This window comes from Aotus nancymaae, unplaced genomic scaffold (genome assembly GCF_030222135.1).
Source record: "Aotus nancymaae isolate 86718 unplaced genomic scaffold, 86718_ANA_hifiasm-v0.15.2.pri h1tg000011l, whole genome shotgun sequence".
Lineage (NCBI taxonomy): Eukaryota > Metazoa > Chordata > Mammalia > Primates > Aotidae > Aotus > Aotus nancymaae.
The window spans coordinates 56,769,831-56,789,261 of record NW_026988422.1 but is presented as its reverse complement, the minus strand read 5'-3'; the positions used below and the strand labels follow the sequence as shown (position 1 = coordinate 56,789,261).

At 40.5% G+C, this 19,431-nt stretch overlaps 1 protein-coding gene across 1 annotated transcript in view; it reads right to left on the bottom strand.

The window, feature by feature from the left end:
* Positions 1 to 5,798: 5,798 nt before the first annotated feature.
* The window catches only part of RBM25 (RNA binding motif protein 25), a 63,574-nt gene continuing 49,941 nt past the window's right edge, over positions 5,799 to 19,431 (bottom strand). The window contains exons 15-19 of the mRNA XM_012438172.3: positions 18,334 to 18,658; positions 17,689 to 17,963; positions 17,253 to 17,351; positions 14,802 to 14,849; positions 5,799 to 8,411 (exon numbers count right to left, since the gene is read on the bottom strand). Of these exons, the coding sequence (XP_012293595.1) occupies positions 8,319 to 8,411; positions 14,802 to 14,849; positions 17,253 to 17,351; positions 17,689 to 17,963; positions 18,334 to 18,658 (840 nt within the window). The 3' untranslated portion in view covers positions 5,799 to 8,318. The remainder of the gene's footprint in view (positions 8,412 to 14,801; positions 14,850 to 17,252; positions 17,352 to 17,688; positions 17,964 to 18,333; positions 18,659 to 19,431) is intronic.

Below are 19,431 nucleotides of genomic sequence, written 5' to 3'. Positions count from 1 at the left end.
ACGCCTGTAATCCAAGCACTTTGGAGGCCAAGGTGGGCGGATCACCTGAGGTCAGGAGTTCAAGACCAGCCTGACCAACATGGTGAAACCCCATCTTTAAAAAAATAAATAAATAAAAAATTAAAAAAAAAAAAAACAACAACTAAAAAAGCAAGGATTATTTACCAGGTAAGGAAGAAATCAAATCACTTCTGGTCATTCAGTGAATATTTTTTCAATACCTACTATAGCAATGAGGGTCCAAAAACAGTTAAAAGCTGCAGACTGTGAAAAGTAAAGAATGACCAATTAACACTAAAGGTCCCAGACTCTGCAGTGGTGCATTTCCATTTGCTTCAGAAATGTTCGTAAACTTCGGAAGAGGAACAGATAAATTAATGATAAATAAATGGTGGCAAAAGTAGTAAGTGCTAAAAAAAAAAAAATGAAGTAGAAGGGAAGTTTCAAGTGCAGGGCCTGAAAGAATTACTTGGGGGAGGGGGTTGTCAGACTAGAAAAGTTGGATCAAGTCACTACTAAAGTCAGGACCTGGGCAATTGAAAACAAAAAAACCAGCTCTTTTACACTACTGATTCCAAAGGAACCCACTTCATTAACATTTTCACAGAAAAACAGTTTGCCCTCATTTACGCACAATGTCACTACCATGCTTCCTATAAGAGGAAAGAGGAACTGTTATGAGATTAAATATTGTCCTCAAGGCTCAGTGCTTGGCCACATTTTATCTTATTAGCTCTCACATCGTTTGAATTCTTCTGCAAGCATCGGTTTCCTTAGATTGGAATCTGCTTAAAATCAGGGGTTGCTGTATCTTCCTCATCTTGTATTTCTAGCCTTAAGTGCTGAATATGTTTGAAACTGTTTTGTTAAGTTCCTTCTTTTTTTTGAGACGGAGTTTCGCTCTTGTTACCCAGGCTGGAGTGCAATGGCTCGATGTCGGCTCACCGCAACCTCCACCTCCTGGGTTCAGGCAATTCTCCTGCCTCAGCCTCCTGAGTAGCTGGGATTACAGGCACGCGCCGCCATGCCCAGCTAATTTTTGTATTTTTAGTAGAGACGGGGTTTCACCATATTGACCAGGATGATCTCGATCTCTTGACCTCGTGATCCACCCGTCTCGGCCTCCCAAAGTGCTGGGATTACAGGCGTGAGCCACCGTGCCCGGCCGTTAAGTTCCTTCTTAACCAAGAACTTGGGACCTCTCATTTAGAAATGCCTCAACAGTATACTGAACAAAATAATTGTTTTTGTAGCTTTTCTTTCTATAGTAACAATCAGACAAGTCTCTTCACCTGGGTACATTTACAAAACTGTAAAATTGACAGAAAAAACAGTAAACTTTCATGTTTTTGGATTCTACAATGTAAAATGCTCACTAGTTTTTCCTTTAGCGAAAAAGCTCACACCTGTAATCTCAACACATCAGGAGGCTGAGGCCAAAGGATCACTTGAGGCCCTGAACTCAGGACTAGCCTAGACAACACAGACTTCATCTCCACAAAAAAGAAAAAAATTAGTCAGGCATGTTGGCGTGCACCTGTAATCCTAGCTATTCAGGTGGCTGGGGCAGGAGGATCACTTGAGCCCAGGAATTGGAGACTGCAGTGAGAAAAACTGATGATGCCACTGCACTCCAGCTTTACAGGGAATCCTTGTCTCTAAACAAATAAAAAATTTTGGCCAGGTGCAGTGGCTCACAACCATAATCCCAGCACTTTGAGAGGCCAAGGCATCGCTTGAGATCAGGTGTTCAAAGCCAACGAGGGCAACATGGCGAAATCCTTCCCTTACAAAAATTAGCTGGTTGTGTTGGCATGTGCCTGTAGTCCCAACTACTTGGGAGGCTGAGGTGGGAAGATGACTTGAGCCCAGGAGGCAGAGGTTGCAGTGACTTGAGATCTTGCCACTGCACTCCAGCCTGGGTGACAGAGCCAGACCCTAATTCAAAAATTACACTTGAATGCATGTAAAACTACTTGTTATTAGTGGTTATTATTTGATGCTGCAATGCTAGACCATAAATTAGAATCCCACATATACTCCTCTAGACAACCACTTGCAGGGAAGACTGACGTAATTACAATGGGCAAAATAGACTACGTGATCTCTAAGGTGCTTTCCACATATTACTTATACTGAGAATCTTCCTATTTCCCCTTTCATCTCAAAGTTAGCTCATCACAATTGATAATATAGTACTTTGTACTTATGTTTAATGATGTTCCTGAACTCGTTATTTTTATTTTTGGGCCACCATTAGATGATCAGCTACCTGAGGGTTTTTTTTTTTTTTTTTTTTTTTTTTGAGATGGAGTTTTGCTCTTGTTGCTCAGGCTGGAGTGCAGTGGCGCAATCTTAGCTCACTGTAACCTCCACCTCCTGGATTCAACTGATTCTCCTGCCTCATCCTCCTGAGTACCTGGGATTTCAGGTGCATGCAACCATGTCTGGCTAATTTTTTGTGTTTTTAGTAGAGATGGGTTCCTTTTTCTTTTGTTTTTCTTTTTTTTTATAGAGACGGGGTTTCACCATTTTGACCAGGATGGTCTCGATCTCTTGACCTCATGATCCACCCGCCTCGGCCAAGTGCTGGGATTACAAGCATGAGCTACCATGCCCGGTCAAGATGGGGTTTCATCATGTTGACCAGGCTGGTCTCCACTCCTGTCCTAAGGTGATCCATCCACCTCGGCCTCCTAGTGTTGGGATTACAGGCGGGAGCCACCACGCCCAGCCTTAGGAGGCTCTTGTATATCCATTTCACATTCACTTAGCCTACAACATAAACAGCACACATGAAGTATGTAATAAATGCTCACTCTGCGTACATATACACATACATACATATATATATATCTGTGAGAGAAATTCGAATGAGCTAATCATAGTAAAGTTACCCATTTAAGAATGCCCATGTCTTCAATACCATGAGCTTCAATGACTGTTGAGTATATACCAAAAATAGAGGATTTGGCTGCTTAACAATTCAGCACTGGTTCTGTACATGAGAATCTAAGTCATCGATCCAATTAACATGATGTGGCAAGAATAGACAGACTGCCAGGGACGATGGCTCAAGCCTGTAATCCCAGCACTTTGGGAGGCCGAGGCGGGCAGATCACGAGGTCAGATCAAGAACATCCCGGCTAACATGGTTAAACACCATCGCTACTAAAAATACAAACAATTGGGCCGGGCGCGGTGGCTCAAGCCTGTAATCCCAACACTTTGGGAGGCCGAGGCAGGTGGATCACGAGGTCAAGAGATCGAGACCATCCTGGTCAACATGGTGAAACCCAGTCTCTACTAATACAAAAAATTAGCGGGGCATGGTGGCGCGTGACTGTAATCCCAGCTACTCAGGGAGGCTGAGGCAGGAGAATTGCCTGAACCCAGGAGGTGGAGGTTGCGGTGAGCCAGATCGGGCCATTGCACTCCAGCCTGGGTAACAAGAGCGAAACTGTCTCAAAAAAAAAAAAAAAAAAAAAAATTAGCCAGGCGTAGTCGTACACGCCTGTAGTCCCAGCTACTCGGGAGGCTGAGGCAGGAGAATCACTTGAACCCGGGAGGCCGAGGTTGCATTGGGCCGAGATCGAGCCAGTGCACTTCAGCCTGGGCGACACAGCAAGACTCCATCTCAAAAACAAAACAAAACAACAACAAACAAACAAACATGAATAGACAGACTCAAGAGTATCATTTAATTCAAACAACATGGCTTGAAAAGAATTTTTGTTTATAGAAATTGTTTCGTGGGTAGACTGCCATTCTTTAATTTGGCCTTCATGACTCAAGTAATGAAATGCAAAGATTCTTTCAATTAAAAATGAAAATGCAAGCATTCAAATGCAAATAAATTAACATAAATATCAGCATGTTACCATCATCACATTTTTTAAAAATCTGCCAGTTGATCAAAAAGTGTAAGTTCACTTTGATCTACAGTATGATTGTTACATTAGTAGTTCCTGGGTGTGGTATGTATCTGCCTGTTTTCTTCTTGACACCTGGACTGTTTCTTTGCCGGCTTTGGATTCCTTCTCATACCCTTTTATCTCCAGTGACATTCACAAATCAATTCCTCATCATCTTTTGTTGAGCAAAACTATTTCTCAATTTCATACTTAACAACTGAAATACAACCCAGAGTTCAATTTTACATAAAACCTTTCAGCATTTTTTGGGGCATTCATAAAACTTGTTAAAAAGAGTTGGGAAAATAAGCCTCATCTCAACATTGTACACCTGCTTACATGTATTTGCATTAAATTTATTCCATAAGGAGAAAAAAATGATAGTGTCTAGTTCAATTTGGCTCTGAAGCTAAATTTCTCAGTTCTTCTACTGTATCTAGTATTCATGCCAGATTAATACCTGAAACAGCACTCTTCACAAAATAATTAGCTTACACTTAGTTTATAGGAAAGTGCTATAAAACCCAGAATAAGTAGTAACAAAGTTATCTATGGAAAAAATCTTCAGGGCTGGCTGGGAATAAAGCCTAGAATATTGGGGTTTTCTCAGGCATAATTTTGGAGGATTACATTATGTTCCTAATTATGTATATTTGCCTCAAAGGTCTTTCTCTTTAAAATCTACTTAAAGGAAAATTCAGCTGCATTTATGTAGTCTGTCAGGATAAAATAATACTGAACAGACACCTTAAAATGCTAATCAAAATGTAGTCCTTGGATCAGCTGGCAATGACATTACCTTGGAGCTGTGTAGAAATGCAAAGCCTGTGACACCACCCCAGCCTTGCTACTTAAGAGTCTGTTTCTACAAGCACTCCACAGGTGATTTGGGGGTCACATTAAAGTTAGAGAAAAACAACTTCAACTTACCTTTCCTCCTTGTAAACAGACAAACATATTTATTTTGTTTTTAGGGACAAATAATGAAAAGTAGTTTTCTAATTGCCAGATCAAGACCAGTTGTTAAGATTTCCACGCTCTTGGCTGGGTGTGGCGGCTCATGCCTGTGCCCTCAGCACTTTGGGAGGCTTAAGTGGATGGATCACCTGAGACCAGGAGTTTGAGACCAGCCTGGGGACATGGTGAAACCCCATCTCTACTAAAAATACAAAAAATTAGCCGGGCATGGTGACAGGCACCTGTGTAATCCCAGCCACTCAGGAGGCTGAGGCAGGAGAATTGCATGAATCTGGGAGGTGGGGGTTGCAATGAGCCATTGAACTCCATCCTGGGCGACACCCCGTCTCGAAAAAAAAAAAAAAAAAGAAAAAGAAAAAGACCTTCATGCTCTTTATATAACAATTCATTTTGAAAAGGAAAAATGAATTAATACTGTATAAGGTTTTCAAACTAAGTGGTTATGGTAAAATTAACCCACAAAATTCAAACAACTTGACAGAAATTTCCTTTTTTTTTTTTGAGAGGGAGTTTCACTCTTGTTACCCAGGCTGGATTGCAATGGCGCAATCTAGGCTCACTGTAACCTCTGCCTCCTGGGTTCAAGCAATTCTCCTGCCTCAGCCTCCTGAGTAGCTGGGACTACAGGCGTGTGCCACCATGCCCAGCTAATTTTTGTATTTTTAGTAGAGATGGGGTTTCACTATGTTGACCAGGATGGTCTCGATCTCTTGACCTCGTGATCCACCTGCCTTGGCCTCCAAAGTGCTGGGATTACAGGCGTGAGCCACTACGCCCAGCCTCAGAAATTTCTTACATTTATTTTCAGGCACTAGAATATGCCTGTTTAATGTTTAAGTTTATATATATATATTATATATATATATATATACACACACACACACAATTCTGAAAAACAGGCAACTCTGACAATCTAAAGGCTTTTACTGAAGCTTGGTCACAAAACATGATTTACACTGGCATTAAGGGATTAACAGTCTCTACCCCACTTAACTGTAACAATTTTCACTCTGCTGCAGAAACTTTAATAAACTTGCACAAACTCATATGTTTAGTTGAAGTCTTGTCACAAACCTCACTGGAGATGTTATGCAGTACATAGTATACCTCCCTAAGGGTTTCAGATTAAGAGATGCCCTTTGTTTTTAGAGTGGTCCTTTAGGATAAGTATAGTTGACAGAGCAGAAGAAACCAAGGAAAGGAAATCAAATCTACCTGAATAAATCTTCATGTTAATAGTGGCTAAATAAAAACAACATAATATGATGCCTTAGAAACAGTAACTGCAGTATGTTAAAAAAAGACAGACACGGGCCGGGCGCGGTGGCTCAAGCCTGTAATCCCAGCACTTTGGGAGGCCGAGGCGGGTGGATCACAAGGTTAAGAGATCGAGACCATCTTGGTCAACATGGTGAAACCCCGTCTCTACTAATACAAAAAATTAGCTGGGCATGGTGGTGCGTGCCTGTAATCCCAGCTACTCAGGAGGCTGAGGCAGGAGAATTGCCTGAACCCAGGAGGCGGAGGTTGCGGTGAGCTGAGATCGCGCCATTGCACTCCAGCCTGGGTAACGAACTCCGTCTCAAAAAAAAAAAAAAAAAAAAAAAAAAAGACAGACACAATAAATTGCTCAAACAAGATCTTAGGTTGGAGGTGTGTCTGAGAAAAAGCTGAAAAAGAAACTTGAAAATGGCAAGGGGCATCTTTTCTGAAATTTTCCCTCGAGAAACCAGAATTTAAAATATAATAAAAAGAGGTATTTCCACAGATATATAGTAGATCCATCAAAAATAATGTAAATGGCTTCCTTGACCTTTAGATACCAAATCATAAAAATCATGTCCATAAAAAAATTCAGCCCATATTTCTAAGTTTTCTACTATGCACCACACAATTATAACATGATGCCATTTATTTACATGATTCTGAAAGAATATGAGTCCCCAGGATCAAATATATACATTTTTAATATTTGAAATATTTACACAATGGAACCATGTCAGGGTTCAAGGGTAAGAACAGTTTTTTCAAATGTCCTCTCAAGGTGTTTAAAAAAGAAATCCAGTAATTCAAAGCTCACATTATGCTTTTCTAACAAGCCAATCTTTACCTTTTTTTTAAATAAGTACTCAGACATGGGAACAGCTGCAACTAATGTGCGTGAAAAGCTGTTTGAAACTTGTCACATTTTCAGGTAATTTTGCTCCCTGGTGAAATTCTGATCTACAACAAACAGCCCCAGGAATTTCTCTGAGCACATCATCAGTACGTTTTTAAACACTAATGAGCCAAGGTAAAACAAGATATAAACCTTCTACAGGACAAAAATGAAAACAAAAAATTAGTGGTTGGTAATTACCTTGATGATTTACCTTTATCCTTAAATAAGATGTAAATATAACTTATAAGTTGCCAAGCAGAATACCTATCATGTTTGTAAAACTCTCATTGTCTGTCAATTTGCCTAGTTTCATTTTTTGTTTTGTTTTAAAGGGGGTTTTCACTTACACTTTTGAAATGAATTGTTAAATAAAGGGATATAATTAAACTAAGGACCAACTAGTGCAAAATGCATTAAATACAACTCTCCAGGATTTTAGGATATGCCTCATTTCTCAGCAATAAAATTAAAGGGGAAAATCACTATGATCCACATTCCTTTAAAAGAGAAACTGAAGCAGCCAGCTTATTAGGGAAACCCCATCCAGTTAGCAGACCACTGCTCACGACACGAGAATACCATGCTATGAGAAACTAACAACCTAATTATACCAGACATTTTGGGTTTGAACAATATAACTTTTCCTTTACAATTCTATTTGTTAGTTAGGAAATGTTTCAAGGACCCCACCAAAGCAAATTAGGGAAAAGAAAGACTTTTACACATCCATTCATACGAACACATTCCTACAGAAATACAGTAGAAATGGATTGTCTGCTAATTTTTGCATTCTAATTTTAAACTCCATGCCTTCACAAGGGCTTGCCATTTCTGATCAAAAGAGAGTGGGGTGGTAATACATATGACTTGTGTTTTCAATTAAAATTATTCATGTTGGTTCCTATACAGTACATTTCAATATTAAGTGCAATTCTGCAAAAGAATTGGGGAGTCGTTTTAATATTTACAAGGAACAAATCAGCAGAACAAGATTATACCAGATAGGCTGTGTACAGTAGCTGCGGCTTATAAAACATACCAGTAATTTGTACCTGGTGAGTATAAAGAGAACCAAGGATTCAGATGACTTTACAACCAAGGGAGTACACAGGGCAACAAATTAGAGGACAAAAAAATTCACATTTTCTACAATAAAAAAAAAATTACAGATCTCACAATGTCTTCAAAGACAAGGAAAAATTCAAAGTCCTTAAAAGGGTGGTGAAGAAGAAATCTGAAATGAAACACTCTAAATATAAAAAGTTTTATTTCACAAGACCAATTTTCTTGGCTTCTGTTTCATATATCAATAATCTCCACATTTTGACTATAAAAACTTCTGCTTCTTCATCAAGTACCTAAAGAGGAAACAAAACAGCAACACATGTAAGAGAAGCAATCATCATCATCTCCCAACAACAGTGACTAGTAGAAAAGTTTTTCATTCCCTGACAGTAAGCACTTATTACTTAAATGCTAGTTAGGATTTTAAGGTTGTTTTGGCGGGAGGGGTGATTTATAAATGAGATTCTGTATTGTTATTATATAGTTATATATTTAGTTCTTCCTAAATTACTATGTTCTTTATAACAATAAGTATTTGTTTTCCTTAGGAAGTAGTTTAATTTTCACTAAAATGACTTAAAGAAAATTTTCCTAGTGTGAGAAATGTATTATTAATAAATATGAGCCGGGGGCGGTGGCTCACACCTGTAATCCCAGCACTTTGAGAGGTGGAGGTGGGTGGATCACCTGAGGTCAGGAGTTTGAGACCAGCCTGGACAACATGGCGGGGGAAACCCCATCTCTAGTAAAAAGTACACAAATTAGCTGGGATATGGTGGGGAGTGCCTGTAATCCCAGCTACTCGGAAAGCTGAGGTGGGAGAATCGTTTGAACCCAGGAGGTGGGAGTGGCAGTGAGCTGAGATCGTACCATTGCACTCTAGTCTGGGCAACAAGAGCAGAATGCCAACTCAAAATAAATAAATAGGTTGGGTGCAATGGCTCACGCCTGTAATCCCAGCACTCTGGAAGGATGGCGGGGGGCGGATCACCCGAGGTCAAGAATTCGAGACCAACCTGACCAACATGGAGAAACTACATCTCTATTAAAAATACAAAAATTGGCCATGGGGCAATGGCACATGCCTGTAATCCCAGCTACTTGGGAGGCTGAGGCAGGAGAATAGCTTAAACCCAGGAGGCGGAGGTTGTGGTGAGCCAAGATTGCGCCATTGCACTCCAGCCTGGGCAACAAGAGCAAGACTCCATCTCAAAAAATAAACAGATGGATGGATGGATAGCAAATTACCAAGAACAACAAAAAAATTCAAAATTCCATGGCTTACTAAACATAAACACTACAATATTTTTGTGATCTACCTTTTATTCTTTTACCTTTATAGATACTGCATTTATACATGTCTGACAAACTACTTCCTAAGGAAATCACATACTTTTCATAAAGAACATAGTAATTTATGAAGAACTAAATAAACATACAATTACATAGTAACAATACAGCATCTCATTTATCCCCAGAAACACAACCTCATAAACTTTTCTTTTTCTGGAGACAGGATCTCTCATCACCCAGCCTGGAGTGCAGTGGTATGATCATGGTGACTGCAGCCTTGACCTCCCAGGCTCAAGTGATGTTCCCACTTCAGCCTCGCCAGTAGCTGGGACTACAGGTACACATCACTACTGTTGGCTAAAATTTGGGCTTTTTTAGTAGAGATAGGGTCTCACTATGTTGCCCAAGCTGGTCTCAAACTCCTGGGCTCAAGCAACCTGCGCACCTCAGATTGCCAAAGTGCTGAAATTACAGGTGTGAGCTGCTGTGCACAGCCCAACCGTACGATCTTAATAAGCATTTATTGTGTATGTGACACTAAAGTAAACATTAAATGAGAATGTCAGTATGTAGTATAGTAAACAGAACAGGCAAATAAAATCATCATCACAGGGCACACATGACTACTGAGTAACAAGTCTTTTTACAGTGACAGATGAATAAATTGTCTTCCTCTCTACTTCTGAGTTAGGTTCCTTGTGTCCTCATCACTATTCCTGCCATCATCCCACACACATCTGGCCCTCTACATTAGGACTGCTCTGAGGTGAAATGGAATACCTTGCTCCCTTCTAAAGGGGACAGCTATGACTATGCTCCAGGGTATCTCTGCCTTGACAAAATGTGGTCTAGTGTTGCCAGGTCTTCGTAGAGGCAGTTCAGGGTAGGAATTAGAGTACACAATATCTAGTCAGACTACATAGGTTCAAATTGTACTTCTATCTCTCATGAGCTACAGGTCCTTGGCTGAGTTACTTAACCTGAGCCTCAGCTCCCTCATCTGTAAAGTGGAGGGGACACAGCAACACCACAGCAGTAGGTACTAAGTGGGAATTAAGAGTTGTTATGTAGTTAAGTGCCTGAAGAGTGTCAGGTATATAACAAGTGCTGAATAAGTATCTAGAAGGCTGGGCATAATGGCTCAGTAATCCCAGCACTTTGGGAGGCGTAGGTGGGTGAATGACCTGAGGTCAGGAATTTGAGACCAGCATGGCCAACATGGTGAAACCCCGTCTCTACTAAAAATACAAAATAGCCAGGCGTGGTGGTGCATGCTTGTAATACCATGTACAGAGGCTGCAGTGAGCCAAGACTGTGCCACTGCACTCCAGCCTAGGTGACACAGCAAGACTCCCTCTCAAAAAAAAAAAAAAAAAAAAAAATTTAATAAATAAGTATCTAGGAGAGGCCAGAAATTTTGATTTCTATCAAAAATTTCTGTCAGGCTGGGCACAGTGGCTCATGCCTGTAATCCCAGCACTTTGGGAGGTTGAGGTGGGAGGATCACTTGAGATCAAGAGTTCAAGACTAGCCTGGCCAACATGACAAAACCCTTTAACTATTAAGAATACAAAAATTGGCCAGGCGTGGTGGTGGGCACCTGTAATCCCAGCTACTTGGGAGCCTGAGGCAGGAAAATCACTTGAACCCAAGAAGAGGGGGTTGCAGTGAACCGAGATCATGCCACTGCACTCCATACAACCTGGGAAACAGAGCAAGACTTGAAAGAAAAGAAAGAGAAAACAGAAGAAAAGAGAGAAAAGAAGAGGGAGGGAGGGACGAAAGGAAGGAAGGAAGGAAGGAAAGAAGGAAGGAAGGAAACAGAAGAAATTAATTTGTCTCAATTATGGCAATTAATTAAAGAACTTTTAGGCCAATCATGGTGGCTCTTGCCTATAATCCCAGAACTTTTAAGAGGCTGAGGCAGGCAGATCACCTGAGGTTGGCAGCTCGAGACCAGGTTGACCAACATGGAGAAACCCCGTCTCTACTAAAAATACAAAATTAGTCGGGTATGGTGGCACATTCCTGTAATCCCAGTTACTCAGGAGGCTGAGGCAGGAGAATTGCTTGAAGCCAGGAGGCGCAGGTTTCGATGAGCCATTGCACTCCAGCCTGGGCAACAAGAGCAAAACTCCATCTCAAAAAAAAAAAAAGAACTTTTAATCAGATTTCTATGAGCCAGATTTGACCTTAGTTTAAGAACTCTGTTGTAACACTAATTAACATCAGAGTCATACTTCAGAGAGATACAGGCACAAAATGCAATCAAACTTCATTTAATTTACATAAAATGAAGAAAGGTATAAAAAAGTCAGACTTCCGTTAAGAGTAAAACAGTACTCACGCTAAAAATTCAGTCTCCTCATTTATTCAAGAAATATTTACAAGGCTCATGAGCTTTCTAACAGAGGTGTTTGACAACATGAGCTCAATTAGTTTCCTCCCATTCTAATCAACAATGAGCCACAAAATGATAATCAACAGGGCTCTAAATATACTCCAAATAGCAACATTAACAGATCAACAAATCTAGATTAACAATGACATGAAATCTTTACTATGTTAGGAACTCTGTTGAGGCCAAACACTAGCACACTAATTTATTTCGAAAATGCCTTTACTCGAGAAAAAAGGGGCTGGAAGTTCGGTCAAGTTCAGAATCCAGCCCCAAGGAATGAAACCTATTCATCACATTTCTCCTTTCCTCTGAGGCAATGAAGTTTTCACAAATGTTTTATGAGGCGTTCTAAAACAATGGCTGCATCCAGCTAGCTAGGCAGCAGAAAAGGAATGTTATCTGGCTTTAGACACCATATAATGCCTGGACACAAAACAGCTTGACCTCACAATCCTTCCTTTTGGTTATAAACCCCACTATGTCCTTCCCTGGCATCTTTGGAGGCAGCTGGAAGTACAAATTCTCCCAGATATCTACCATTTCATATCATGCTTGATGATTCCTCCTTCCTCATCTTCCCATTGCTGCCTTCTCACTCCGCCCTTTGGAGCCCTATTCCATTTTACACTAGACACTGACAACTACTTTAGTTAGGTTTTTCCTCTTAACAGAAACCCTCCTCTATCTCCTAGAGCCCTGGCACTTCCTAGGGAGTCTCTCACTCTTAGTGTCTTAGTCTCCACAGGAATGACTGGTGAATCTTCACTGCTGCTTTCTTTTTTCCTTTTCACATTTTTCTCTCTGCTTTATATACTGTTTCTTTGTTAAAAAAAAAAATAAAAAAATAACAATTCCATGGAAGTTCATGAGTTCTCACTACCCTATCCACTGCAAGAGCAGCTTTTAGCAAACACCCAGTCTTTCTCCCATGTAAATGAGTACTCTGGCAACAAGCTGAGTATTTCTCTCCAATCTGACTCCCAACACCCAGGAATTTCCCATAGCCATACTTTGCACCTTGCCGTCATCTAGAGTGACCTATCACATATAGACTTGAACTTTCTACACTTTGATCATAACCTCTCCTTTCAGTTCTTTTATTACAATTCACCTTCCACAACTTCATTGGAACCACTAGTCCTTAATTCATTCAAACCACCAGCTCTGTTCAGGTATTATTTTCTTCTCTTCCTAACTTGGAGCTCATAGTTCAATCTCTCTCTCAACCTTTACCATCAATTTTCTTCTCCTTTCCTGTCTCACAAAATCACAGTGTTAAATACATGTGACCATTGACTATAATCCCAAATTAAATGCAATAGAATTTGATGTTCCCTGCCAGTCCAACAGATGTTTGGATACCAGCATATATGTACAACCTTGTGGCAATAAAGAAAGAAACAGGGCCAGGCACAGTGGCTCACGCCTGTAATCCAAGCACTTTGGGAGGCCGAGGCGGGCCGATCATGAGGTCAAGAGATCAAGACCATCCTGGCCAACATGGTGAAACTCCGTCTCTACTAAAAATACGAAAATTAGCTGGCCATGGTGGCATGCGCCTGTAGTCCCAGCTACTCAGGAGGCTGAGGCAGGAGAATTGCTTGAACCCAGGAGGCAGATGTTGCAGTGAGCCGAGATCGTGCCACTGCACTCCAGCCTGGCGCCTGGTGATGGAGAGAGACTCTGTCTCTCAAAAAAAAAAATAGTCCTTTACAGGGACATGGATGGAGCCAGAAGCCACTATCCTTAGCAAACTGACACAGAAACAGAAAACCAAATTCAGCATGTTCTCACTTATAAGTGGGAGCTAAATAACGGGAACATATGAACACAACGAAGGGACCAACAAACAACGGGGCCTAGCATAGGGTGAAGGGTGGGAGGAGGGAGAGGATCAGGAAAAATAACTAATGAATACTAGGCTTAGTGCCTGGGTGATAAAATAATCTGTTCAACAAACCCCCATGACACAAGTTTACCTACATAACAAACCTGTGCATGTATCCAACTTAAAAAAGTGTGCATATATATTTATATATATATATTTATATATATGCACACACATACACATACAACCTACATGTCTCAGTTTCTATGGTAACCCCTGTGATACTTAACCTAATTGCTATCAATGTCATCAGATGCTCTATCTTCTCTAACTCCATTATCGTTTCTACATATCTAATTCAAACAAATACATCAAGGTTTCAGTATCTGAATACCTGTCTCTCCACTACTACAGGTCATTTGTTCTACTTATGCTTCTAGCACATTGTACTGGGCATGGGGAAAACATGAATGGAACTGGTGGAAAAGAATTAAGCCCTAATTTTTAAGTGCTAGGTAATGATTTGTTGCTGTGGATGCCTTTAACCTTTTTAAATGTACATTCAAGTTTGTTTTTTTTGAGACGGAATCTTGCTGTGTCACCAGGATGCAGTGCAGTGGTGTGATCTTAGCTAACTGCAACCTCCTCTTCTCGGGTTCAAGTGATTTTCCTGCCTCAGCTTCCCACTGGAACTACAGGAGCACACAACCACGACCAGATAATTTTTGTTTAGTACAGATGGGGTTTCACCATGTTGGCCAGGATGGTCTCAATCTCTTGACCTTGTGATCCACCCACCTCACCCTCCAAAAGTGCTGGGATTACAGGCATAAGCCACTGTGCCCAGCCATTCAAGTTTTAATTCAGGCATAAAAAAGATTCTGGAACAAAAATAGGCAGGAAGTGGATCAAATTCAAAAGTGAGTTTTTACAGATGCTAATTAAAATATTAATAATAGTGCACTTCTGGCCAGGTATGGTGGGGCTCATGCCTGTAATCTCAACATTTTGGGGGACTGAGGCAGGAGGATCACTTGAGCCTAGGAATTCAAGACTAGCCTGGGCAACACAGTGAGACCCCATCTCTATTTTAAGACAAAAAACTTTCTTTTTAAATTAAAAAAGAAAATAGTGATGAAAAATAGTGAATTTCTAACTTACCATGGCAACATCATCTAAAATGCTCTGGGGTGAACTATGAGCCATAACCTAAAAGAAACAAATAATTTTCATGTGAAAAATAAACAAAGTATTACCAATATAGTCAAGAAATTTTAAGATTTTTTTTTTACCCCCCCATCCAATTTTAAGATATTAACCCTCGAATTCAGACAGGAATTTCTTGTGGCTAAGAAACCATTTCATAAATGTTTTAATTTTCAGATTATTACTCTGAAAGAGGCACCAGAACCTGGGATCTTAATCTCTGTATTTGTCTGCAGTCTAATTTTAAGTCAAATTTGACACAAGTTTTAATGCCACAATAATTACAAGTTGGAGAAAAGAGAGGAAATTTACTGTTCATGATATCAAAAGAGCACTACTGACAGAAAAGTAGCATAACTATACCTTTACAGGAATATGGTGCTTCTACTATGTTAACTGTTTATTCAATTTAATATTATGGTTTTAGGAGACAATGGAAGGATATGATATGCCTTAGTGGTTAAGAGCATGGGTTTCAGAGACTAGACTGATTATACAGCATAACCAAGACACAATCTCTCCTTAAACCTCAATTTCCTCATGTATAAAATGGGTATAATATTCATGACACACACATCCTAAGGGTGTTTTGGTTGGAAGAAGATAAAGTTTCTTTTTTTTTTTTTTTTGAGATGAGGAATCTTGCTCTTATGGCCCAAGCTGGAGTACAATGGTGCGATCAGGGCTCACTTCAATCTCCGCCTCCTAAGTTCAAGTGAGTCTCTTGCCTCAGCCTCCCAAGTAGCTGGGATTACAGGCACTTGCAACCGCGCCCACCTCATTTTTGTCTTTTTGGTAGAAATGGGGTTTTGCCATGTTGGCCAAGCCGGTCTGAAACTCCTGACCACAAGTGTTCTGCTCAAGGGACCTCCCGAAGTGCAGGAATTACAAGGCCTTGAGCCACCACACTTGGCCTTGAGTTAACATTTTATAAAACTTTATCTTCGGCTGGGCATAGTGGCTCATGCCTTGTAATCCCTGCACTTTGGAAGGCCAATGTGGGCGAATCACTGTAAGTCAGGAGTTCCAGACCAACCTGGCCAACATGGTGAAAACCCCTCTCCACTAAAAATACAAAAAATTAGCTGGGTGTAAACCAAACCCCACATATTCTCACTCTTAAGTGGGAGCTGAACAATGAGAACACATGGACACAGGGAGGGGAACATTATATACTGGGGCCTGTCGGGAGGTGGGAGACTAGGGGAGGGATAGCATTAGGAGAAATAACTAATGTAGATGATGGGTTGATGGGTGCAGCAAACCACCCTGGCACGTGTATACCTATGTAACAAACATGCACATTCTGCACATGTATCCCAGAACTTAAAGTATAATTAACAAACAGAAAAGAAAAAAAAATTAGCTGAGTGTGGTGGTACATGCCTACAATTTCAGCTTCTCAGGAGGCTAAGGCAGGAGGATCACTCTACGCTGGGCGTTCAAAGCTGCAGTGAGCTATGATGGCACCACTGTACTCCAGCCTGGGCAATGACAAGACTCTGACTCAAAAAAAAAAAAAAAAAAAAAACAAAAAAAAACAAAAAAAAAAACCAAAAAACCAAAAACTAACAACAACAACAACAACAAAAAACAACTAATACCTGCCAAGAACACAGCCTGTCAGTCAATAAACACTGACTGTTATTATGATATGAAAGGAATTATTTTGATCCTATCCAAAGAATGGGTGACTGACAAAGGAGTTGATGGGAAAAGCTACTGGCTATGTCCACAAAATCTCAACATAATTCTTCCAACGAAAGATGATGGCACAGCATTCTCAGAGACGGGAAGAGAGAGCACATAATTGGCAGTAGCTGGCAATTCTATCCTCCTTGACCCTTTGAAATACAGTGTGAAGAATCTAAGGGGGATGGAAAGGTTCATTTAAAGCAGACAAATCTGCATTTATTGCAATGAATAAAAACACACCAAAAATAAAAATAATTTTGAAAAAGCAGATATAAATGACTTAATTGAACCTAAACCATCATGTAACCTCACTCTAAGACTTTTGCTCTTTATTTTAAAAATTGTCTAATATTTTGCCGGGCGCGGTGGCTCAAGCCTGTAATCCCAGCACTTTGGGAGGCCGAGGCGGGTGGATCACGAGGTCAAGAGATCGAGACCATCCTGGTCAACATGGTGAAACCCCGTCTCTACTAATACAAAAAAATTAGCTGGGCATGGTGGTGTGTGCCTGTAATCCCAGCTACTCAGGAGGCTGAGGCAGGAGAATTGCCTGAACCCAGGAGGCGGAGGTTGCGGTGAGCCGAGATCGCGCCATTGCACTCCAGCCTGGGTATCAAGAGCGAAACTCTGTCTCAAAAAAAAAAAAAAAAAAAAAAATTGTCTAATATTTTAATACATAAATGTTGGCATGAAAGAGAATAAAAGACTAACCTTAGAACAAACAAAATCAACTAATGTAGCTTCTTCTTCACCTATATATTCTATGATTTTCTTATTAATCCATGGTCTAATTCGACGTTCCATCAGTATCTGCAAAACAAAGCACCGTTACTGAATTAAAGAATTCTATCTTTCTATCACATTTATTAAAGCCTCATTTTTCCTGAGACTAAACTATGTTAATTCACAAGTTGAACTAAGACAGATATGTATCAAGATATAATCATGTGCTTTTAACTTAAGTCTTCAAGTATCACCAAAAATTTTCAATTAATTTATTGACCATGGCATTGAGTTGGTGTCAAGATGATCATCCCTACTTATTTGTTATTAATAGAATCAAACGAGATTTTTCTTCTTCTAATGAATTTTTATGGCATATTCGAACTGCTCCCAATAACATGATCAAATATAATTTCCTACTCACAGAATCCACAATAGACCAATCCAGGGGATAAGCAAAGAGCTCAGGTTTGGCTGTAGGGATTTTCTCAATGAGACTCTTTATGTGTTTACGCTTTTCTTCAGTGTTTACGGTGCCTTTGGTTGCATTTTTATCATCTTCACCATAATCCAAGGGGACCAGTTTCCTTTTTCGGGGTACGTCATCACTGTCTTCATCCTCAAATTTGTTAAAGACACTATCTACAGGTAGTTTCTTTCTCTTCACAGAATTAGGCTGACCAGGACTATTGGAAGCACCTATAGTAAAAACACTCTCTTAGCATGATAAGTTAATTTTCAAATATTTCATTTTATAACCCACCATCCCTCAAAAGTAGTGCAAAACATACTTCCACAAATCTCAGAGAAAGATCCCAACTATAAAAAGTAACTCACTACTCACAAGTGCTAGAAAATTAAACTTTTCACTTCTTCTCAGAACTCGAGGCAGCTGCAGATATAGGAGCACTAGTAAAACTATGAAAACAATCGTGAGCTAGAAAGGCATTTTTAAGTAATCTTCTATCTACCTAACCAAGCACAAATATGTAATTCTCCTTAAAGCACAATACAGGTATTTGCAGGGGTGAAGGGGAGAAAATAAAGGAGGAAGGAAATGCTAACATACCCAGTTTAAGACTTAATCCTATTTTTGGCCTATGCTCCTCAGGTTGCTGTTGATCTGGTGAATTTTCATGAGGAATAATAATACCACAGGGAGACTCATCCCCAGGAGTGTTGGGTGTTGCATTGCCACTGGCAGAGGAAACGGACGGAGCAGAGCTGATGGGCCTCAGAGTAGGTTTGAGACAAGGCTTTTGCTCTGGCTCCTCTTCCTCTTCCACGGGCTCTTCTCGTTTTTCTTCTTTTTCTTGCTTTTCTTCTTCCTCCTCTTCTGATTCTGGCTCTTGCTTTATTTGTGGCTGCCTGCGCCTCTCAGCCTCTTGTTCCATCTAAAACCAAAACAATAATCGATTAACTACAACTCTACAATATTCAACTTGATCTTTTTAAAAATGTCTTTTTTAAAAGAGAAAAAAGCTGGGCACGATGGCTCACACAGTGAGCCCTGCACCACTACATTCTAACCTGGGCAAGAGTGAGACTCCGTCTCAATAAAAAAACAAAAAAGTCAAAAAACAAAATAAAAATTAGCCAGGCGTGGTGGCGCACCTCTGTAGTACCAGCTACTTAGGAGGCTGACACAAGATAATCGCTTGAAAAAAAAAAAAAAAAGGCCAGAGCAGTGGCTCACTCCTGGGTAACACAGCAAAATCCCATCTCTACAAAAAAGCACAAAGTTACCCAGGCATTCTGGCTCACATGTACAGTGTCCCAGCTACTCAGCAGGTTGAGAAAGGAGGATCACTTACCAAGGAGGCAGAGGGTTCAGTGAACCAAGATTCCACCACTGTGCTCTAGCCTGGGCAACAAAGCCAGACTCTGTCTCAAGAAAACAAACATTGGGCACGTGGGCACAGTGGCTCACGCCTGTAATCCCAAGACTTTGGAAGGCTGAGGCAGGCGGATCACTTGATGTCAGGAGTTTGAGATTACACTGGCCAACATGGCGAAACCTCATCTCTACTAAAAATACAAAAATTAGCCAGGTGGCAGGCACCTGTAATCCCAACTACTTGGGAGGCTGAGGAAGGAGAATCACTTCAACACGGGAGGCAGAGGTTGCAGTGAGCCGAGATTGAGCCACTACACTCCTGCCTGGGAA